The sequence below is a fragment of the Dermacentor andersoni genome, chromosome 1 (assembly GCF_023375885.2).
Source record: "Dermacentor andersoni chromosome 1, qqDerAnde1_hic_scaffold, whole genome shotgun sequence".
Taxonomy (NCBI): domain Eukaryota; kingdom Metazoa; phylum Arthropoda; class Arachnida; order Ixodida; family Ixodidae; genus Dermacentor; species Dermacentor andersoni.
In genome coordinates, this window is record NC_092814.1 from 296881553 (window position 1) to 296906276 (window position 24724).

The 24724-nt window shown below is 43.4% G+C and overlaps 1 protein-coding gene across 4 annotated transcripts in view; it reads left to right on the forward strand.

Moving 5' to 3' along the window:
• The window catches only part of Sardh (Sarcosine dehydrogenase), a 199428-nt gene that overhangs the window by 92347 nt on the left and 82357 nt on the right, over positions 1–24724 (forward strand). For all 4 annotated transcript variants that reach the window (XM_072285142.1, XM_072285140.1, XM_072285141.1 and 1 more), the window contains 3 exons: positions 24–162; positions 1540–1650; positions 12834–12981. In XM_072285142.1, the coding sequence (XP_072141243.1) occupies positions 24–162; positions 1540–1650; positions 12834–12981 (398 nt within the window). The remainder of the gene's footprint in view (positions 1–23; positions 163–1539; positions 1651–12833; positions 12982–24724) is intronic.

The window sequence follows — 24724 nt, forward strand, 5'->3', positions numbered from 1 at the left end:
TTATTCATGCACTACATTTTCAGATCAAGGAAGAATGTCTGAGTTGCCGAAAGAATGCGGCCATCTTCAACATGTCGTACTTTGGAAAATTTTACATTACCGGACCTGATGCTCAAGCTGCGACAGACTTCATCTTTAGCAACAACATGTGCAAGCCAGCAGGTTGGATCACACTCTTTTGTGCTTGCTGAGCAAGGGTCCATAATTTAATTCTGCTGCAGTTTTAGCACAAACATTTTGTCATGACAAAATGTGTGACCAGCAGTTATTTTGCAGAGTGTTGTTAAAACAGCACAATATGTAAGGACAAAAGTACACAAACAACAGAAGAGGCATTGAAAAATCAGCAACCATCATGTCATGTGTGTACTTTTTGCCCTCATCCATAGTGCTGTTTTAAGAACATTCTCAAGATGAACCAACTCGCCCAAATCAAGGTATTGCTATTTTGCAGCATTCAAGTGCTGTATCCTTTTGGTTTTTAAAAGTTATTACACATTTTGTTTTATTCTAGGAGTATGTTCTGGTTTGGTTGCCTGAGTACCCGCATTTATCTATTGTATTAACAAAATTGTGCTGACACACTTTATTAAAAATTTTCAGCTTGCTTAGTTATTTACTTTGCATATATGATTCCTCTCAGCCAAAAGTGTCTTGTAGAGCAATAGAGTACTGATTAGATATTGTGTTAAGGCAGAATGTAAGCTTACTGTGATTTCTGATTTCTAGCTAATTGTCTGCTGCACTACACAATATGTAGATTTCTTATTATGCGCTGATGCACTATTGGTGAGACATCCTCCCAAACGTAGCAAATTGCTACAGAGGAAACCCATATGGGTTCCTCGAAAGAAAAAGCCTCGCAGTTGAAGAAAAATTCGTCCTGGTCCGGGACTCGAACCCGGGACCACCACCTTTCCGGGGCGGCCGCTTTGCCATCTGAGCTAACCAAGCCGCTAGCAGATGGCAGGGTGAGGTCGAATTCATCAACTCGAAGCAAAGGCAAGAGTTTGACGTACTAGTTCTGTGGAAGCCTGCAAGATGGAGAGAAGTAATTAATAAAGGGAAAATGAGACAAATGTTGCCATAAAGCATAGGAACTGTATCTTAATATAACTGGCTGCTTTGAGCAGTGATGTGAGTGTTTACTTATTTGGTTGTAAGGTATTTTCTCTGCAGCTTCAAAGTAAAACCCCCTTTACTGTAGTTAACGGGTGCACAATTAACTTCTGCAATCTCTTTCTGTTGCACAGGAGTAGCTTACTTCGAAATTTTGTGTTCCCATTATCTAGAATGCTGCATAAAAATATGCTGTGTGGCAGCAAAATATCAAACCCTTCAAAACAGCTAAGGCATTGAGTAATGCTTTAGCAAGTAGAGATAATTATCATAATGCTTGTTTCTAAGTATTTTTGTGAATGTGTGAGTATTTTCAACCCAACTTTGATGGCTGCATTCACTGTGTGTTTCTTATGCACTTACTGCATGGTGTGATGGCATAATGAAATGAAATCATTTTGTTTTGATGATCTTTGACAGGTTCCACGACATACACTTGCATGCTAAATTCCAGAGGCATGGCAGAAGCTGACCTGACGGTTAGTGTCATAGCTGCAGGAGAAGGTTCTTCGTGTGACCCCAAATTTAATGGTGAGTAGACTGTGGACCCAAATATTTGATGAGACCTAGTGTAATGAAAATAGGCATTTCTTGTTCAGTGCGTTGAAACATAATTCAAGTAGTGTAGCTGAAGCCAGGTCAGATTTTATGTAACCAATATTAGTAGCCAAGATTTTATGTAACCATTCAACATTGTTGACTGTTTCACTGTTTTCATTGACTAGCACATAACTATTTATTTCCCAAGGATTTATCACCTGCAACATTTTTCCTGGATTATTGACCAGCATTTCCGGTAGGTCATCATGGAAGGACGAATGTTATGCCTCCTGAATTGCCGATAAATATGTGCATTCAGCTGCGTAGTATTTATGCCAGGCGCATGTGTTCATCCTGCCCTTAGCTGCACATACAAGCATTTCTTTTTATTTTCGAGTCTCTTTAAAGAATTAGTGAACCACGGCTTATGAATTTGCATTTAAAACATTTTTAGAATGAACTTGTCTGCTTAATCATTTTTTTCTTTAAACCTTTGTCAGTTTGTATCGATAGTGTGTTTATTAAAAAAATGTCTCGAATGAGAGGAAGAAGTACAGATCAATGTGTATAACTTGGTATTAGCCTTTGTTAAAAAGATGTATTGTTTTTTTAAATGTCTGGCATGGAACTGACACAAAGTGCAAGGAAGCATGAATAACCTTATGGTTGCTAGTTTCCTTGAAATAGATAATGGACAACAAGCTGTGTGGTCAACTTGTTAGTATTAGATCTGATACGTTAAGTGTGTCTTGCATGATGCACGTTGACTCGGTTACAAGTTGAATAAGGTTAAAATTAAAAAAAAAAAAACATGAGAAAGTTCTATGCTTCTGCCTGATTTACTAAAGAGCGAGCTAAGTTATGCGATTCAATATCTGGAAAGCTAGTCACCGAAAAGTAGGTCAGCTTTGGGGTACTGAGAAGAGAGTTTGCAGAGTACATTGTTAAGTTGACAGGCAAAATCTGGGGTACTGTGAAAGAGTCTAAGCAAACGCCCAAAAGTACTGATTTTCGAATGGTGTGATGTGATGCTTACTGCATGTAGTGTCAACGTGCAGTGTAGTGGTAACGGCATGTAGTGTCAAGTGAACACATTACTCAATGCACACATAGTGTAAACAAAGCAGCATGAACACCATCAATTTAGCACAGATACAGAAACTCGCAATCATGTGCAAGGAAAAGGAACTTGAGCCAAGGTCAAGTTGGTATGCACGATGGACATGTGGCTACGAACAAACAAAGCCAGGCACTGCCTTTGCCTTATGGTGAAGTAGCTCTGCTTGCAGGCTATTACCTGTAAAAGCTGCTGTGGTTTTATATGTTTGGCCAACATTCTTAGACATACTTCAGTTTCACAGCTCCCTATGCGCGCCCACTGGCTGGCGGTGCCACAGTGGCTGTCGCTGGAACTACCAGTGCTGCAGTTGCGAATTTCATCATGCGCCACACATTATCTGCTCCTGCTCCGATGCATTGTTTACCCCGACTGGCTTGTACTGTATGTCCGACGGTAAATTTAGTTTAGCTACACACTCAGAGTTTTGTAACAAACATGCCACACTTAAGTAATAGGGACTTCACTCTGTGTATCTGTGTGTCTTAGCGGTCATGTCTCTCTTCATGCACGATGCTTCTTCAACTTCTGCTGTATGACTGCTGCAACGGGTCCTTCTACCAATCTATCCCAAACCACTTGCTCGTTAGTGAATGTAGTTTAGCTGCCCCCTCAAAATTTTGTGCCAAGGATGATGTGTGAAAAAAAAAAAAAAATTGCCCTGTATCGACCTTGAAAGACACGTGTAGTCGGTGCCTCGAGGCTGAAACTGTATGGTGCAAATGAGCGGCCATGTGCGATAATTCTGCTTTCCAACCAACTTTTCGAAATTAGAAGTGTCACATTGCCCTACTCACTGCTTTTTTTTTCTCTGGCAGCTTATTCTTAATATGTGTAATAAAGATGACGAGTACCTGTGTAGAAGCAGCGATATTAAGAACGTGTTGCGCGCAGCTCCGAGATTGTAAGCTGCACCAATGTTGCTCCTCTGCTGGTAAGCTGATCACCTCTTGAATTAGGAAGGAACAGCGCCAACTAATACGATCACAAGTGGGGAGAACGACACGGGAATGGCGCTTGTCCCGTGTCGTTCTCCCCACTTATGATCGTCTTAGTTGGCACTGTTCCTTCCTAATTCAAGTATGCACCATCTAGCCCAAATGAATGTTGTCCTGAACTATAATCACCTCTCATGATTTCTGTGACAAACGGAGCTACCTATATCTAGAGACTGAATGTGCTCGATGAATTTCTCTGCCTGCCATCTGTTCAACATCTAATAAACCTAATTTGCCACTCACAGTCACTCACACATATAAAGTCACTCACACATATAAAAAGATGTGTGTTCAATGTGATCAGCAAGAAGTGGCAAGCACCAATTCAAGAACTGAACATCGATAGTTTAAAGGTTTATTTGCTTTTCGACGAATAATATTGGCAAACGAACATTATGATGTCTTTTGTTTACTTGAGCAACTTTTTTTTTCTTTTTCAAAGTAATCTTGCCTTTTTTTTCTTGTGGGTCATGTGCACATGCTCTGTAAATGATCGTCTTGTCATTTTTTCTTCTTCTTAAGTCATGTGCATGACCATAGGAAACTCGATTCCGCATGTAAAGGTTTACAAACCATCACATCCAAATGCAGGCGCTTACAGATGGTTTCTGTAGCTTAACTGGGGTGCTCCAGAATGAACAGCCAGAAACAAGAATCACTCAAGTGTGTGACGAATAAATTTTCAGTTCTGTACACATTCAATAACGGCCAATATCTCAGGATCATTTCAACAACCGCTTATCTCTGTGAAGAGGCTTGTTGTGGTCGAGGATCACGCACACTCGAAGCGACTGGCATTTTTCTTCAGCATACTGCCCATACACATTTCTGGTGTATTCGCTTGAGGTTAAGTTTGGAAGCTTGCTCGAACGAATTAAGTTGCCTCTGCAGATGGAGAAAATGTTCACACACTTTTCTAAGTACTATGCACTACACACTCCACAAAGAAAGCAACAAAATCCCGATAAAGAAGAGCATCAGGCAGGGAGATACAATCTCTCCAATGCTATTCACAGCGTGTTTACAGGAGGTATTCAGAGACCTGGATTGGGAAGAATTGGGGATAAGAGTTAATGGAGAATACCTTAGTAACTTGCGATTCGCTGATGATATTGCCTTGCTTAGTAACTCAGGAGACCAATTGCAATGCATGCTCAATGACCTGGAGAGGCAAAGCAGAAGGGTGGGTCTGAAAATTAATCTGCAGAAAACTAAAGTAATGTTTAACAGTCTCGGAAGAGAACAGCAGTTTACGATAGGTAGCGAGGCACTGGAAGTGGTAAGGGAATACATCTACTTAGGGCAGGTAGTGACCACGGATCCGGATCATGAGACTGAAATAATCAGAAGAATAAGAATGGGCTGGGGTGCGTTTGGCAGGCATTCTCAAATCATGAACAGCAGGTTGCCACTATCCCTCAAGAGAAAAGTGTATAACAGCTGTGTCTTACCAGTACTCACGTATGGGGTAGAAACCTGGAGGCTTACGAAAAGGGTTCTGCTTAAATTGAGGACGACGCAACGAGCTATGGAAAGAAGAATGATGGGTGTAACGTTAAGGGATAAGAAAAGAGCAGATTGGGTGAGGAAACAAATGTGGGTAAATGACGCCTTAGTTGAAATCGAGAAAAATAAATGGGCATGGGCCGGACATGTAATGAGGAGGGAAGATAACCGATGGTCATTAAGGGTTACGGACTGGATTCCAAGGAAAGGGAAGCGTAGCAGGGGGCGGCAGAAAGTTAGGTGGGTGGATGACATTAAGACGTTTGCAGCGACAACGTGGCCACAATTAGTACATGACCGAGGTGCGGTGCAGGCGTTATATTTTGTCAGACTAATGTGCACGGAGTGTGTAAGTTTGAGAGGTCCTGAACTGCAGGTATGATCGGCTTCTGGTGCGTAAATACACACCACACTTGTGTATACATGTCATACGTGCGTAAGTGGGGTTTTAATGGTGCTCGCGCCCGTGTGTTGCGTCATCTGCTGCACTGCTGCTTCGCACTTGTATGCCTGCACTTAGTCGGCATTGACTGTGGAGTGGGTGCAGCAAAATCATGAACCAGCCCTGAACCTTACCTGCACCTTTTAAAACAAATGGCGTGGTTCAGCGGGTGCCATTGCTGCACCACTGAAACGAATAGTAGGGTGCAGTACCTCGTGAACTGGTTCAGATGGCGCAGGCGAATAGAATGTGCCCTAAGTTTCCTCGGTCACTATCTGGTTATTTAATGCCTAATAGCTCACGGATGTGCTCTGTTCCGATAGATTTGTTCTTGCTGTGCGCAAGGCTTGAAACATAGCTGTTTTGTACATTCTAATCATCATCATCATCAGCCTGGTTACGCCCACTGCAGGGCAAAGGCCTCTCCCATACTTCTCCAACTACCCCGGTCATGTACTAATTGTGGCCATGTTGTCCCTGCAAACGTCTTAATGTCATCCACCCACCTAACTTTCTGCCGCCCCTTGCTACGCTTCCCTTCCCTTGGAATCCAGTCCGTAACCCTTAATGACCATCGGTTATCTTCCCTCCTCATTACATGTCCGGCCCATGCCCATTTATTTTTCTTGATTTCAACTAAGGTGTCATTTACCCACGTTTGTTCCCTCACCCAATCTGCTCTTTTCTTATCCCTTAACGTTACACCCATCATTCATCTTTCCATAGCTCGTTGCGTCGTCCTCAATTTAAGCAGAACCCTTTTCGTAAGCCTCCAGGTTTCTGCCCCGTACGTGAGTACTGGTAAGACACAGCTGTTATACACTTTTCTCTTGAGGGATAGTGGCAACCTGCTGTTCATGATTTGAGAATGCCTGCCAAACGCACCCCAGCCCATTCTTATTCTTCTGATTATTTCAGTCTCATGATCCGGATCCGGGGTCACTACCTGCCCTAAGTAGATGTATTCCTTTACCACTTCCAGTGCCTCGCTACCTATCGTAAACTGCTGTTTTCTTCCGAGACTGTTAAACATTACCTTAGTTTTCTGCAGATTAATTTTCAGACCCACCCTTCTGCTTTGCCTCTCCAGGTCAGTGAGCATGCATTACAATTCGTCTCCTGAGTTACTACGCAAGGCAATATCATCAGCGAATCACAAGTTGCTAAGGTATTCTCCATCAACTTTTATCCCCAATTCTTCCCACTCCAGGTCTCTGAATACCTCCTGTAAACATGCTGTGAATAGCATTGGAGAGATCGTATCTCCCTGTCTGACGCCTTTCTTTATTGGGATTTTGTCGCTTTCTTTATGGAGGACTACGGTGGCTGTGGAGCTGCTATAGATATCTTCCAGTATTTTTACATATGGCTCATCTACACCCTGATTCCGTAACACCTCCATGACTGCTGAGGTTTCGACTGAATCAAACGCTTTGTCATAATCAATGAAAGCTATATATAAGGGCCCGGTTGGTTGTATTCCGCACATTTCTCTATCATCTGATTGATAGTGTGAATATGGTCTATTGTTGAGTAGCCTTTACGAAATCCTGCCTGGTCCTTTGGTTGACAGAAGTCTAAGGTGTTCCTGATTCTATTTGCGATTACTTTAGTAAATACTTTGTAGGCAACGGACAGTAAGCTGATTGGTCTATAATTTTTCAAGTCTTTGGCTTCCCCTTTCTTATGGATTAGGATTATGTTAGCGTTCTTCCAAGATTCCGGTACGTTCGAGGTCATGAGGCATTGTGTATATAGGGTGGCCAGTCTTTCTAGGACAATGTTCCCACCATGCTTCAACAAATCTGCTGTTACCTGATCCTCCCCAGCTGCCTTCCCCCTTTGCATAGCTCCCAAGGCGTTGTTTACTTCTTCCGGCATTACTTGTGGGATTTCAAGTACCTCTAGACTGTTCTCTCTCACATTATCGTCGTGGGTGTTACTGGTACTGTATAAATCTCTATAGAACTCCTCAGCCACTTGAACTATCTCATCCGTATTAGTAACGATATTGCCGGCTTTGTCTCTTAATGCATACATCTGATTCTTGCCTATTCCTAGTTCCTTCTTCACTGCTTTTAGGCTTCCTCCGTTCCTGAGAGCATGTTCAATTCTATCCATATTATAGTTCCTTATGTCAGCTGTCTTACGCTTGTTGATTAACTTTGAAAGTTCTGCCAGTTCTATTCTAGCTGTAGGGTTAGAGGCTTTCATACATTGGAGTTTCTTGATCAGATCTTTCGTCTCCTGCGATAGCTTACTGGTCTTCTGTCTAACGGAGTTACCACCGACTTCTATTGTGCACTCCTTAATGATGCCCATAAGCTTGCCGTTCACTGCAGCGCACCTTGCCGAGCACGTCTACATCTTGTATGATGCCAGGGTTAGTGCAGAGTATGAAGTCGATTTCATTTCTAGTCTCACCATTCGGGCTCCTCCACGTCCACTTTCGGCTAGCCCACTTGCGGAAAAAGGTATTCATTATCCGCATATTATTCTGTTCTGCGAACTCTACTAATCACTCTCCCCTGCTATTCCTAGAGCCTATGCCATATTCCCCCACTAACTTGTCTCCAGCCTGCTTCTTGCCTACCCTGGCATTGAAGTCGAACATCAGTATAGTGTATTTTGTTTTGACTTTACCCATCGCCGATTCCACGTCTTCATAAAAGCTTTCGACTTCCTGGTCATCATGACTGGATGTAGGGGCGTAGACCTGTACTACCTTCAATTTGTACCTCTTATTCTAATACCTTGTAGCAAAGATGTATTATCGCTAGTAACTTGCTTACTCTTGTGAACCGTCATGAAACATTCAGCTTTGACCGTTCGTGTGCTGCCGGTGTAGTCCGTCATTTATTGTGCATATATGGTGTGCATATATTCAAGTGTGTGTCCATTCGCTTATCGACATGTTGGCGATAGAGTGGGCATAAGTTTCCGTGCCAGTTTGGGGTAGATGTTTGTAGATAGTGTGTATGAAAGTTACTATGACAGGAAGCGGTGCCACTCCCTTTGTCATTGTTTAACGACCCTCACTCTTGCCAATGTTCCTGGGCTGAGGACTTTATTTGAAGGATAGTGATACAACGCTGGCGGATGAGCAAATTTTTGTATCCCCAAGGAAAGCTGTACATCGCGAAGTTTCGGTAACACGTACAGACAGTTGCAGCAGTGGTCCGCAAACTTGGCCACACAGATTCATTCCATTCCATAATATGCCAGTCACTATTTTTGCAGCCAACTACTGCACACGTCTTCAATCCACGTGATTCAATCCAGTATGATTGGAGCACAATGCGTGAGTGAAAACTCAGTTGCACTTCTGACAGCTGATCGCATAGTATCAAGGTGGAAGCGGTAATGGCTTCGTATTCGTGCACTGTCGCTGAGGGCACATGTGGCACGCCGCCGAAAGCACCATCTTGTTTCTCTAAAACAAACTGCTCCGCAAAAAGGGTCAATGATTGGTCGAAATTGCCTTTTATAGATTTTGTTGTAGCATTTCATGCAGCAATTAGGGGCGATACTCTTCAAAGACAACAGTTTCCATAACTCAAAAGAGGCTCGCCTGTGAGTTGCCTCATGTAGAACGATCAACATATCACTCCTCTGTGGCGTCACCTTCAATAAATTAAAGCTTTCAGAGTGCAGAAGGCAAAGTCATGGTCGCTAGCGTGTTGAACAGAGTCAGTAGCGCCTAGAACCAGCTAACATAATTTCCGCGAGGAATCAATATATCTTTTCAAGAATAATGTTTACAAATATTGATCGTTGTCCTCAACCTGACGTTTACACACTTCGGACTTATCTGTGAGGCATTTTTCCTTTTGGAAAAGCATGTGTTTCCATATATGAAACTCTCTGTGGTCATTGCGTTGTGCGATAAATAGTGAGCACCAGCATCACTATGAATCTGGCTGCTAAAGCAGACATGGGCAAAGCAGAACTGCATAGGAAACTTCTTCCTGTTATGGTACGCCAAAATGTTTTTGTGCAGAACTTTTCACCAAGAAGAACTGCCACACATCACACAACACCATGACGACAGTAGTGACAGATGAAGCAGCACCTCTGAAATGAATACAGAAGTGAAAGCAGAAGCGAAATTAGAAGCGGCTAAAGTGGTGAAAGATGTGATTGCAGCATCACTAGTTCACATGACAACCACTTCGATCACCTTCCTGGCAGAGCTGTGAAAGTGAAGTATGTCTAAGAATGTTGTGTTTGGCAATAACCTGGTCCCATTGAGAAAACTTATTCTGCATTGTTATTCTATGTGAACATCCAACCAGAAATTGTTCATTTAATTGATGTTTCATCGCTCATGTGGTAGCAACATAATCTAAGCAGGCTATTTTCTGTTTCCTACATGGTAATTTTTTGCATAGCAAAAACCTTTTGCTGCCAAAGTGGTGCAGCTCATGATGGATGCAGCGTGCCGCTTCTTGCATATTCTGGCAGTCTCGGTGCACATGATGAACACGTGAGGCTCATTTATAGTCTCTTACTGACATTGATGATGCTTTTCGTAGTAAACTATACCTAGACATTAAGAAAGCACAAGAAAGAAAAGGCAAGACCCACTTTGGTGTGAGAGGACATGTCTACATTGAAATAGTCCTCTCTCTCAGCTACCTACCTCCTTGAATGTGTCTTGTGCCATTCATGTTCCTGTCATTCTTAGTGTCTATATTTATTTACACAAATTTTTGAAGACCCTGAAATGTGCTTGGAACCTCTCTCTATGTTCACTTCAATTGTCATCTTTCATTACTTCTGTTGCGTTGAGGTGAAAGCCATTATTGGTTGATTTCCTTTATGTGATGTTCATAATCACAAAATAACAAGAAATAAACTAAAAAAGTTGAGCAACGTGTGCATGGCTGGTCGAGTCTTTGAGGTGTTGCTTATGCCATGCTGGGTATTAGCATATAAATGTGTGAAAGATAAATTGTTAAGTGCACACAGGGTATGTGATGGTTGCCTTCTGCTGAAACTAGAAAGGGAGGTGAAACTGGGTCTTCAACGTTGGCGTCTTTAACCTTTTACATATTTTCAAAAAGCTGTACTCAGCTTGTCGACACTCTTTTACCAATAGCTGTTTTCTATACTTGTGGTGGCTCAGTGGCTAGAATGTTACGCTACATGCTGAGGCTGCAGGTTCATTTCGAAATTGTGGCAGCTGCATTCTGATGAGCTCGGCCTACAGAAATAGTTGTGTTCTAAGGTTTGGGTGCACATTTAAGAGCACCATGTGGTTGAAAATAATCCAGATCCTCCCACTCTCATGGCCCCTGTGCTGCTTTTGAACGTTAAACCTCGTCAGTCCCACAGACCTTTGCATTTATTTTTTTGGCCACTTCCTCTGACATGCAACTGTTCACTCTTGTTGGTAGCATCAGCTCCTCTGATCACATCTGAGAGCAGGTTGAGTCAACACACTGGCAACTTCATAGTGCCCTCTAAAGGTAGCAGATATGCAGCATTATCAGAGTTTTTTTGCCTCTTCACAAACTGACTTGTTTTCTTGCCATTTGTATATTTGTTAGGTTATGTAGAGAAGTAACTGAACATGGCACATGAAACAATGGCATTTAAAATAATATATCCTGAAGCATTCTACTTTTCTTGCTAAGTAATGGTTCCAGTTGGGATTATGAACCTTAAAAATTACAGGCATATGCTGCTATCTTTGGCTACTGTAGTGAAATGGGACAGAACTTGTGTACTCATTAATTGACAAAAAATTCACAGTTTTGCCCAAAAGGCAAAGTATTGATAGTGATAGTAAAGTATTAGACAACTACACAAAGCAAGATTTGTAGTTTTAGTGGCCGTAAAAGTGCAGCAAACATTCGCTTACTAATCAAATTAACAAACACATGGTAAACATGAACAGATGTCACTAAATGACTGGGAACACTCGCTGTTAATGTGCTGGCATGACAAAGAGCGGCAGCACTGGTGAATGAATTCTCCGTTGTACTGCCTCTTGCTTCAATGTGTCTCCGAAACTTGAAATTATGTGACCTCCAACACTAGGCGCATGGGAAGACTGCACAAACGAAGCCACCAGCCATCTCAGCAACCTAGCTTTTGCACCTGCTGCAGATTAACTCCAGAATAGGGCGCATGGGCCACATATACACTCAGCCACACCATCTGCAACAGCCACACTTGAAGAAGTGCGTGCTCACTTCCCCCCCCCCCCCCACCTCTAGTGCATGCTTTATGCCGTTACCACATGCTCACTCCTCTTGCATGCACTTGATCACATGATCCCCAACATTGGGCACAAAAAGGCCGCACGCATCAAGCCACCATCCTTCCCAGCTCACCCTCACATGCTTACTCTCGCACCCACAGGATATGGTGCTTGGGTAGTCTTATTGCACTTGTACTTTATGTGGAACACCATGGCGATGCCAACGGTGTAAATTTCCCTTGAGTGTCCATATAATTGCTATTGCCATAAAATGAAATGAGATCATTGTCATTGTAGTTGAGTCACTGCTGTCATGTCAGTGCAAGAGTTAAGTTGCATGCTGCTGCCACTGCAGCTTCTAACATGACCCATCAAGGACAGTTATCCGAGTTAGCTTGCCTTACTAATGATTCATATCAAGGGCTAGGTTCACCATCAAGGGCATGTTGTGAGTGAAGTTGGAGCTGGCAGGAAACTGCACATTTTACAGTTCCATTTTCCGATGCTCGACTCTGGGAAGGCAGGTGGGGTTTCCCAAGGCAAGAAAGTTTGGATACCCCTGTTCCAGGTCACCCATTGGTAGAATCCACTCCTTGTTGTCGGTGGTCTCTTTCTACCAAGGGTGTGTTTTGTGTGTCGTACCGTAGTTTTTGCACTCTCATATGAGATCAAACATAAATGTATAATATTTACTTTAGTGGCTATGACAAATATCAATTCATTGAAATAAATTTGTTTTGCATGTACGTTCAAACAACGAAATCATTCAGTTTTGTCTCTTTACACACCTTGAAAAAGTTGTTTTTGTGCACTTGTCACCTCCTGGAAGCATTTATAACATTTCAAAGCATGCGCACTGTCTCTGTTAATTTAAAATTCTATGTATATTTTTTTTATTTGAAGGTGATGGATTTTACGTGGCAGCTGCTGGAGCGAGTGCTAACCACTGCCTTGCTCACATTCGCTCTGTTGTACAAGATCACAAGTTCAATGTTTCTATTGCGGATGAGTCTGAAGCGATGGGGATGCTCAGCATACAAGGTCCAAAAAGGTTTGCATCTTTCCTACCATATCGTGCACACTGCGCTTTGCAGCACAGTTCAATACAGGACAGTTTTAGGTGCCATATTGTGGGCCCTGATGTACAAATGTTTTTATCTGTTGTACATTTAACAAACAAGTAGGTATATTTGGTGAACATCTGTGCTGGTTTACTAGCACTCCACCAAAGCTGAGTGCTCTGTTGAGAGCAGGGGCGTAGCCAAGGGGGGGGGGGGGGGGGGGGGGGCTTATGGGCCTTCAGCCCCCCCCCCCAAATTTTTTCGTGCTGTCCATGCACCACCCACCCAAGCAATCCCCGGTGCCGGAAATCATTTTGAATTTTCTCTAGGATGTCTTTTTCACGCTCGAAAAGACATTTCAGCGCGAACCTTGCGAACTCGGGCTAGACTTCGTGGCAGCGCCCATGCACCGGGAGTCACATAACGCCAACCAGCCCCATCCGAGCACAAAGTTTCAAGGGCGTTTTGATGGCGAACGTGCTCGCCACGGCATCTTGCGGAGGCCGCGAAATCTACGCAGCGCATGGATGTCAATTCCGAAATTTATGGCTATAAAGTTCTCATAAACTTTTGATGTGAAAGGTGCATTGACATTTCCAAAGTCGTGCTTTAGATTTTCAATTGCGGAACTTTGTGGGTTTGATGTTACTACAAATATTGGACGCCAAAGGTGCATTGACTTTTCTAAAGTCTTACATCAAACCATACAACGAGACAAGCCAAATACAAACACTCGCGACACTCGCGATTCGGTGCCCCGGCTCCACAAAAGAAAAAAAAAAGAAGACGTGGCGCGGCGAATTGTCGTATGGTGAAAGTTCGATTTTGTTACTTCATTTGCGGACAGTAATGGGCCACGGGACGCTTCAGTTGCCGGATAGTCTTATTATATAGTATGGCGATAGCAATTATATGGACACTCCAGGCGCATTCCTGCCGTCGCCGTCGTCCTCATGTTTCGTATAAAGTCCAAGGGCGATAACATCGTGACCGCGCACCGCATGCTGTATGTGTGAGTGAAAGCGTAGGGAGGGTGATGGGGGGCTGGAATGGGTAAGACGACGATGGTGGCTCAGTCTTGTGTGCGCAAAAGAGAAAAGTGGGGAGCAAGCGCGCCGCCTTCCGTCGCGCGCGATACATCGGGGGGAGTGGATGGAATGGGGGTGGGATCTAGAATCTGTGAACCTCTGATTGCCCAACATGTTTATTTGCCTTGTTTGACGCATTATATACAGTGACTTTCTTTAGATACGTAGATTTATTGGAGACTTATACGTATATTTAAATATCTTGTTGCGGGGTTTTGTGTATACGTGCAGTGAACTTTGTTTCCAGTGACACTTTTTCGCCTTTTATGAAGCTGTATCTTCGCATTTGTATATTCCATTGTATCTTGGCATCTCTAATGTACGAAGGCGAGTAAAATGAAAATGAGCCAACCCACCCCGCGCAATAATTGTTCGGTCCATTATCTGCGAGGCATGCACGTGACACAGAGGCATCTCTCTATTACAAAAGTGACACGCAGGTGTGAGTATAAAGGCTGTTTAATGCTCTCATGCACTGGGTTGAACATGGTTGCGCGACATAATGGACACTCTAGAAGTTGAGCAGCGTGGTGCCCTGAGGTTTTTGACAGCTGAAGATGGTTTCCCAAAAAGAAATTAGTCGCCGTATGGCTGCTGTGTACGTTGAATATCGCATTAATTGGCCGCTGTGAAGCGTTCGAGCAAACAATTCAAAGAAGGACGTGAAAGTTGCAAAGACGGTCCAAGACCGGTCCAAAGCCATCGTGCAATCACCCCTAACAAAATTGCAAAGGTTGATGAGCTGATGAGACAAGAACGGAAGATAAGCATCGATGAACTGGCAGAGCATGTGAACATCAGTCACGGTTTGGTTCACGCCATAATTCGTGAACATCTCGGTTATCCGCTCTTGTGTGCACAATGGTTGCCAAAGATCTTGAACTAAGGCCAAAAGATGAAGTTCAGCGCTGCCTTGACTCATCTGATCCGCTATCACAATAAGGGTGACGACTTCTTGTCTCCAATTGTGATTGGAGACAAACCATGGTGCCACTTCTACGAACCTAAAACACGACAGCAAAGCTTAAAGTGCAAACATTCGAATTCACCACCCCCAAGAAAGGAAAGGCCGTCATTTCCGCTGGAAAGGTGTTGTTGACTTTATTTTTCGATCGTCAGGCGCCATTACTGATAGAATTTGCTAAATCTTGAGAGACTATCAATTTGTTTCGTTATTGTAAAACGCCAGATCGGCTGCGTGCCACAATCAAGAACAAACTACGTGGAAAATTGACGAACGTGGTCATCTTGTTCCACGACAATGCCGTCCCCATGTTGCTGATGTGGTTAATACAAAACTGGTAATGTTCAAGTGGGAAACGCTGAAACATCCATCATACAGCTCGGACCTGTCGCCTTGCGACTTCCACTTTTTAGAGCATTTGAAAAAAACAGCTTAACGGAACCAGATTCGTGTCGGATGGTGACGTGAAAGAGTCAGTTGCAGACTTTTTGAAGCAGCAACCCAAGAAGTTTAATGAGACGGGAATCACGCGACTCGTTAGACAATGGGGCAAATGTCTAAATGATCATGGAGACTACTTTTAAATAAAGTACCCCCGTTTGTCATATATTCGCACTGGCTGACTTTCGTTTGACTTGCCCTCGTTTATTTTGCAGAACTCCTGCTTTTTATATGTGCTCTCTGTTGCGGCTATAATTTCGGTGCAATTACTCACGATACACGACCTGTGACAGCTGCTCCTGCGTAATACATTGGAACAAATGACAGCATCATTGAGATTTTTCACTGGCCGTTGCATATGTACAAGAATCTAAACAAGGTTCTTGAATGACAAAGTTTCATTACAATATTTGTTCTCAGCTTCTTAATTTCCTGGCCTTTACATTTTTGATATCAGCGGCATGCACTGCCTTGCTGGTTTCGAACTGATATAGTTCTAAAGCTCGTGTGATATTTTCTTTACTCATTAGATAGAGAAAGAAACATGGAAGCATTGATATCTGTTATTTTGGGCGCAATTATTGGCACATACATGTATATTCTTTTATGAAAAAATACATATTTTACCTGTTTTGGCAGTGCATAGCATTCAAGGATTCGTTTGCAGCATCTTTAGCAATGACAATGCAGTTATTATTCATGTATTTGATCCCCAGACAAATTGTTTAAGAGGAAGCTTTAGCTCGTGCCCAACTCCGACGCGGCTTATTTAAATAGATGTAAAACTCAGAAACGCTTTTCTGTGATGACCCCCGGATCGCTTTTAATGAAATTTATTGCACTTGAGAGAGAAAGTTAAATTCTAGTGTCTGTTGGAATCGGAATTTCAATTTAGGGCCTGAACATTGTTTAAATATTTTGAAAAACTCGAAAGATCATCCCAAAAAAATAGAAGCACGACGTTTACAAACTAATAGCTCTGCATCAAGCACACATGTCGCTGTTCAGTAAACGGCATCTATTATAACAGTCAAAGCGGACAAATTTGGTGTGTCAATTCCTATCTTATGTGAATTGGTTACATTGTGCACAAGGATTCACCGAAAGCCGTATTTCCATAATGCTAATTTCTTGAGATTCACGTCTAACATAGAAATTTTGTCCGCTGTAGGCGTACTATTAGGTGCAATTCACAGAATTCTGATATCATTTTTCATTGCTGAGTTACATAGTCTTAAACTTGATAGCTTAGATGTCTGCAAATTTGCGATTTTGGTGAATTTTTATTAAAGAATTGACAACCTAAATGAAAAATTCGAAACCAACAGTCACTAGAATTTAAGTTTTTCTTTTAAATGCAACAAAACTCTACAAATTTGGTGCATTGGTTGCCGAGAAAAGCGAATTCTCCTTCTACATGTATTTAGATACGAGCACCCGAGCTAAAGCTTCCTCTTAAGGAGGAGACCGAGCTACAATGTGAGCCCCCCCTCGAACGAAATTTCTGGCTACGCCACTGGTTGAGAGGGATTAGCTCTTTCCTTACCGGGCCCAAGAAAATGAATGAATTTGATTGACAGCTTTTTTAAAGATTGTTAAACATCATCATGGGAAATATTCCACAGGAAATGCCGTACACTGTATGGAATGAAGGCTGCACTTTAATTTTTGGTAAGATTTGGCAATTTATAGCAGATTGGGAAGCCTTAAAGAAAAAGGAACTATGACAGGAGGTATTCACAAAACTGGTCTCCAGGGCTCCTAGCACTTCCGTAATAAAACAATGCGAAATTTCAACTTTGGTCAACTTGGCTACGTAATTTTGAAATGACAGCACCAGTGAAGAGAGAGAAGCTTCTGTCATGTTGTCTAATTTTACACTTCATCTAAGTGCATGCTTAGGAGTGCTTGTTGCTCTTATTATTGTGTTCAACTGATATAAAATACGATTTTATTGCTTCCTGCAGTGGACTGCCTTTACTCATTAGCATTTCAACAGCATATGTACAACTTGAAAGAAATCCTTCTTGTTGTGTGGAGTTTTCACTCACACAAGAGCACACAGTTGATTTCAGACCGACTTTCCATACGAGCTTGACTAGCATTCTGATCTCTTGCTTTCTGAACACTGCCTGTGCAAATGTCTTTATTTATTAATGTGACATGGAGAAGGCGTATGACACAGCATGGCGTTACGGGATCTTGCGAGACTTGTTGGGAATGGGCATCCGTGGAAATATGCTGAACACTATTGAAAGCTATTTGTCAAATCGTACCTTCCGAGTAAAAGTTGGTAATGCACTGTCACGTCCTTTTACGCAGGAAACTGGTGTACCCCAGGGAGGCGTGCTGAGTTGCACTCTCTTTATCGTTAAGATGAACACACTACGTGCTTCACTGCCACCGGCCATCTTTTATTCCGTATACGTAGACGATATACAAATAGGCTTCAAATCCTGCAACCTCACAGTATGCGAGAGACAGGTACAGCAGGGCTTGAACAAGGTTTCCAAGTGGGCAGACGAAAACGGATTCAAAATCAACCCCCGCAAAAGTTCCTGTGTTCTTTTTACTAGAAAGAGAGGCCTGGTTCCAGATCCTTGTGTTCAAGTCTGTGGACATCAAATACCTATCAACAAAGAACACAAATTTCTAGGTATTATACTAGACTCCAAGCTTACTTTTATACAACACATTAGATATCTTAAAGAAAAATATCTTAGGACAATGAACCTACTTAATATTCTATCCCACTCAACATGGGGTAGCGACAGGAAGTGTTTGATGAATGTTTATAAGAGCCTAATTCGATCACGATTGGACTATGGCGCCGTCGTATATAACTCAGCCGCTCCAAGCGCACTAAAGATCCTAGATCCTGTCCACCATCTAGGTATCCGCTTAGCCACTGGCGCTTTCAGAACTAGCCCGATTGAAAGCTTATACGCGGAATCAAATGAATGGTCCCTCCATCTACAAAGAACTTACATCAGCCTTACATATTTCCTGAAAATACATTCCAATCATCAACATCCATGTTTTCACACTGTTAACGATATGACATGTACTACACTTTTCCACAACCGTCCCTCTGTAAGACGGCCTTTTTCGCTTCGTGTGAGGGAGCTTAGTGATCAAATGCGTGTCCCACTCCTCGAGCTTCGCCTAATGCATCCAACCAAGGTGTTACCACCTTGGGAGTGGCAGCTGATTGAATGTGACATATCCTTTTTAGAAGTAACAAAACACGCACCAGAGATAGAAATCCGAATGCATTTTCTTGAACTCCAGCACAAGCACTCCTGCGCAGAGTTCTACACAGACGCTTCGAAGTCAAATGCCGGGGTGTCTTATGCTGCCTTCGGCCCATCCTTCTCAGAATCTGGTGTACTGCATCCGGAAACAAGTATCTTTACGGCCGAGGCCTACGCAGTACTGTCTTCTGTAAATCACATAGGAAAATCGAAACTTCAAAAATCAGCGATATATACAGACTCCCTAAGCGTTGTGAAGGCCTTGATGTCACCCTATAGACACAAAAATCCAGTACTTAATGAACTATATTCCGTCTTGTGTAAAGCGTACATATCTAACCAGCATATCATTATATGCTGGGTGCCTGGCCATAGGAGCATCGAGGGCAACGTTCTGGCGGACGAGATGGCCACGTCTATAGCATCGCAAGCCGTTAACCCTACCGCTGAGGTGCCTGTCACAGATCTGAGGCCTTTCTTGCGAAGGCGGCTGCGGGCCCACTGGCAACGCATGTGGGACGCGGAAAAAGATAATAAGCTCCACCTAATAAAGCCACAGTTAGGACTCTGGCCCTCTACAACAAAATCGCGCCGAACAGGTGTCCTATTCTGTCGTTTAAGAATAGGACACACATATGGCACCCATAACTTTCTACTGACCGGAAGTGAGCCTCCAACCTGTGGTAGATGCGGGGAGAGGCTGACCGTACTCCACGTCCTCCTGGAGTGTCGGGAAGCCGAATCTGAGAGAAAGAGACATTTTTCATTAGCATACCGACAGCACATTCCTCTTCATCCTGGAATGCTTCTTGGTCCAGAACCTCTTTTTAATACAGACTCAGTGCTAGGTTTTCTGAGAGATGTGGTCTTAAATGTTATTAGTCCCATGAATTCGTAGCGCCTCCTCTCTTGAGAGGATGCCACTGCGATAATTGTTTTGCATAGCACATGCCTCCAGGCCCTTGTGTTTCAAGGGCTGTAAGGAGGCAGTAGTGCTCTGGCATTTCTCATAATCTGATATATTTTACCTATCGTATCATTCTTTTTATATGCATCTAAATGTTCATAGTACAAGTCATACGTCATCGCCATAATTTTATCATACAGATTTTACGCACTTTAGAGCGTATATTTTAAGGCCTCTTTACAGCCACCTCACACCAATTCCATAGTAATCATAAGTACACTGCAAACTCATTAGCACAGACATGGCGCTCTTTGGCCATACCTGGCCCTTGCGCCACAAAACGCCATACATCATCATTTATTACTGTACAATAGTGTGCAACACTGTACAGCCCCCGTCACGGCTGTTCAAAGCGCAGAAGCGATGCGTGTCCAAGACCGTTAGTACCGCCTGCCGGAGGAAGCTGGAATGAGATAGTCATTCCCGAGTAGTATGCACTTCCAGGTGAACAAATCTTTGCCATTGGTTGTCATATTCATGTGCTTTGCGCAGCTCTCCTTTTCTGATTATCCTGCCTGATGACATGGGGAGCCAGGATAGGCACCAGGTGGCAGGAATGATTCTTTATCAGTGCACTTCCTGGCACTACAACACAACTACAACAACAAAACATGCTCGTGCATCCTGTCATCGGGCAAAATTATCAGAACAGGGGACCAATGCAAGGGGCATGGCTTTGACCGTGAGTAGCAAATCCCTGCCCGCCTGGCAGCACGTACTCAGCTTGCTCTAGTCGGTGGTGCCAAATGTCTCGAAAGTAAATCACCCTTGCACTCTAGACATTCAAGATGGGGGCTGTATATTACTGTACAGAAGGCTCGAGCCTTCCCCAACTTCACAACCATTGTCATTGACATGCTCCCCAACCTGACAACCATTGTTTTGAGAGCCTAAAGAATGCAGAAATAAAATTCAATTAAATTATGGGGTTTTACATGCCAAAACCACTTTCTGATTATGAGGCACGCCGTAGTGGAGGACCCTGGAAATTTCGGCCACCTGAAGTTTTTTAACGTGCACCTAAATCTTAAGTACACGGGTGTTTTCGGATTTCGCCCCCATCGAAATGCGGCCGCCGTAGCTGGGATTCGATCCCGCGACCTCGTGATCAGCAGCCCAACACCATAGCCACTGAGCAACCACAGCGGGTTGCAGAAATAAAAGAACCAGGGTCTTGCACAATAGGCACATACATACTAATTTTCACATTTACGAAGCCAAGACTTTCTTATATAGCATGTGTGACTAATATGACTCCGTGTGACTATGGCTAATATTTAGGCCACGAAATTTGCATATTACTTTTTCACATTATCTAATTTAAGAGAAGTTGGAAAAAAGAAGCAAGTTGCATATCTTGTGTAGTATTTTATATTTTTTTACTCTCAGTACTTTTAGTAAAAAATCACTACTTATTCTTTAAAGTTTTGCTTCCTTGAAATTGGTCTGATTGAGTCCAATCCAGATCGAAATTCTCACCTGATCAAAAGTGCACTGTGTGGCACCTGTATTAGGTGTTACCTTACTTCAGTATTATTATAAATAATTAATGTATTGTTATATAACAATGTGTCTGGCACTTTCTATTGTAACAGAAATTTCTGTATCTGTTCACATAAACTCATCGGCAGGGGTACGGGTTGGTTACCCTAAATTACTGATGGCTTTGTGTACGATGTGTTCTCACGCCTAGTTAGCTCCAAGTTAGGGTGTGTGCGGCTGCGCTTCGCCGTACTATGCACAGCTGTGGCCAGAGTAGAAGAGGAGAATCCCGTTATCCTGCTCCCCTTCCCCATTGGCACTGAGCCCCCTCTCCACCCACCTATCTCTTGATGTTTGACGTCTACACACTGCTACTAACTTATCCTTGATAGCTAGACATAACGCACATCTCGTCGACTTTCTGAATCGCCACAACTGTGTGTTGATGTGGTTTGTTGAAGGTGTCTGCCCTCCAGCTTATTTTGCTTGCTTGTGTTTTACACTTATTTTCTTTCTTTCTGTTTTGTTATGACCTTGCAGTTCCTTCATATTTTTCCTCTGTTCCCTTCTAAACTGCTCTGCTTTTAAACCTTCCTGTTGTTTATTGGAACTCTGCAGTAACAGTAAAAATGAAAGAGGAACATTACTTGAAAATAGTTGTGAAAGAAGGTGCTAGCTAGCCATATGTTAGCGTAGCAGAAACAGTCTTTTATTTTGTGGTCTCCCCTTCGGAACTTGGACTGTACCTCCTTGCACAATTGTGGAACTTCCAGTTAAATCTCTGCTGCTGTACACCTCTCATGTGCCGGATGTCACAACACAAATTGTACAAGAATATAAAGAAAACTGTTGCAGTTTCAGTTGAAAGGCAAAGCATTGATTGCAGTTGCAAATTATTACACAGCTATACAAAGCAAGGTTAGTAGTTTTATTAGCCTTATAAACTGCTGTAAACATTTGTCTACTAACTAAATTAACAAGCATAGTGTCACACACGTGGAGGGAAAACTGAACACATCTCACTCGATGATTTCGGACACTTTCTGTCAGAACGCTGGTGTGATGAAGAGCAGCAGCAGTGGCCAGCGAATTGCCCTTCATGCTGCCTCTAGCTTCAATGTGAACTAAGCGTGTGAGAACACAGCACACAGAAAGCCATCAGGTGCACCCACCACAGATTACCTATAACATAGGGCATGCCCAGCTGCACTCAGCCATGCCATGCACAGCCACAGCCAGAGTAGAAGAGAATCTCCCTATCCCCTCCCCAGCACACACACACATCTCCCCGCTTCCCACATTACGCACACAAGATACCGTATTTACTCGATTCTAAGCACCCCCTTTTTTTCACGATCGCGATGCCCAAAGTGAGGGGGGGGGTGCTTAGATTCGAAAAATCTAGAATGACCCCCCCCCCTCCCTCTTTTCGCTGTGACATCACGACAAGATGGGTGCGAGAAATAACATTTTATTTTGCAAACATTCAAAAGAAAAACCGGTGCAGACAGTGAACCTACCGCTTGTGTAGGATGCTCAGTCACTATCACTGCCACTCGAGTTCGTCGCACCGCTTGAACCGCTGGTCTTGGTATCCCACAGCAGGTCGTCTTCCGTTCCGTCGAAGTTGTTTGTGATTGAGCACTTCTTAAATGATTTGACCACAACGTCCACGTGGACCCTCTTCCACGCATCCGAAATTCACTTTGCTATGGTTGATGGGGACGCTTTCTGCAGTTTTCCCGTCGGCGTCTTCTTCCGGTCAGGGTTTCGCACCCACTCTTCATACTGCTGTCGGAGGTTGGCTTTGAAGGGCTTGTTGAGTGAAACGTCGAGGGGTTGCAGCACTGGCGTCATGCTACCCGGAATCACGACGACGTCGCTATTGATGTTGCGAAGCTGTCTTTACCTTCGTGGACAGATGGCCGCGAAACGTGTCCAACAGAAGCATCGACCGCGTTCCTGCAGGTCCGCCGAGCAATGATTCCAGAGTGAGCAAGCGCGTTTGGTGGCCTTGGCTACGCACTCTTCCTAAAAAATAGGGGGGTGCTTAGATTCGCATGCAAACTTTTTTCCTCACTTTTTCGTGACAATAGAGGGGGGGTGCTTAGAATCGCGAAAATACGGTAAAGCCACCATCCTTCTCAGCTTACCCTTGCATGTTTTCCCTCCCACCTGCAGCATAAGGCGTGTAGCCGCAGTTTTATCACACTTGGACTTTATGTGGAACATCACTGTGATGTTGACGCCGGCAGCAGAAATTCCCATGGAGTGTCCATATAACTGCTATCAGAATAAAACAGAGATGCAAACCTGAAACCCACTCCTGACAATAGGGGAAGGGAGTTCATCTCTCTCACAGCTTTTTCTGAAAACTTAACGCACAAATGTATGTGTTAATGGCAGCAAAGTTGCATAGCTGTTTTCTCAAATTCTTATAATGCAGAAAATACAATCATGACCATATAAAGCTGAGATATCGTTCATATATATATCCCACCTATATTCGTATCATCGCATTTGCAGCCAGTTGATTTTTCATCCACTTTCATTTCCATTTATTTATGACTTTTCAAAGTCAATTAAGAACTGCAGATAATTTCCCCTGACCTGTCCTTGGTGTCATTGTCTGTTGGTTTCTTATGATATGACTAATAAATAGCAAGCCCCCTCGGATTCCTTTTTCTCGTTCACACGCACACGCACAGAGAAAGAGAGAGAGACAGACAGAATAGAGCCTCATTGATATGTTTTCTCAATGCCAACGTTCGCAATCGAGAACATAAAAAATGACCCAGTAGAGTTACGGAAAACACGATTTTACGGCACCAATGTTCAGTATGTTGCCAAACTGCGATCCTATGATACGTTTTCTGGCTGCTAAATCCGATGCAAACAAGAAAATGCCCGAGGCGGATGCGATCGAGAACAGTATATAGCAGCCTGCCACGACAGCTTCACTGCAATACTTGCCCATCTTGCATGAAAACGCCGGTGTGCACTGAGTTTCTTATTTCGGTACCAGCAAATCTTCTCCAGTGTCGTCACATGTGGCATTCACAGCTATCACCGCCATTTCTATTGTGATAAACAACTTCTCCTATCTGTTTCACAATGCGTGGTTCCATCGGAAGCGTAGCGCACGCTTTTAATAGGCGGTAACCGAAACGCGCCACTGTTCCCTGCTACAGACTGTGATCGTATACGTTTTCTGGCCACTAGATCCCATGTGAACAAGAAAAAAGTGCGAGGTGTGCGCGATCAAGAATGGTATATAGCTGCCCATCTCACGTGAGAACAATGGCGTGCCAGTTTCTTATTCCGGTACCAGCAAATCTCCACTCCAATCGTCGCACCCTGCATCCACAGCTATTGCCGCCAAACCTATTGCTATAAGCATCTTCACTTCTCTGTTTTACAGTGCGTGGTGCGCCGTGCCATTGGCAGCATACTGCATGCTTTTAGTGAGCGATAATCCAAACGCGCCGCCGTTCCCTGCTGCAGGTGGCTCCGTGTGGGCATCATGTTTCGCTTTAC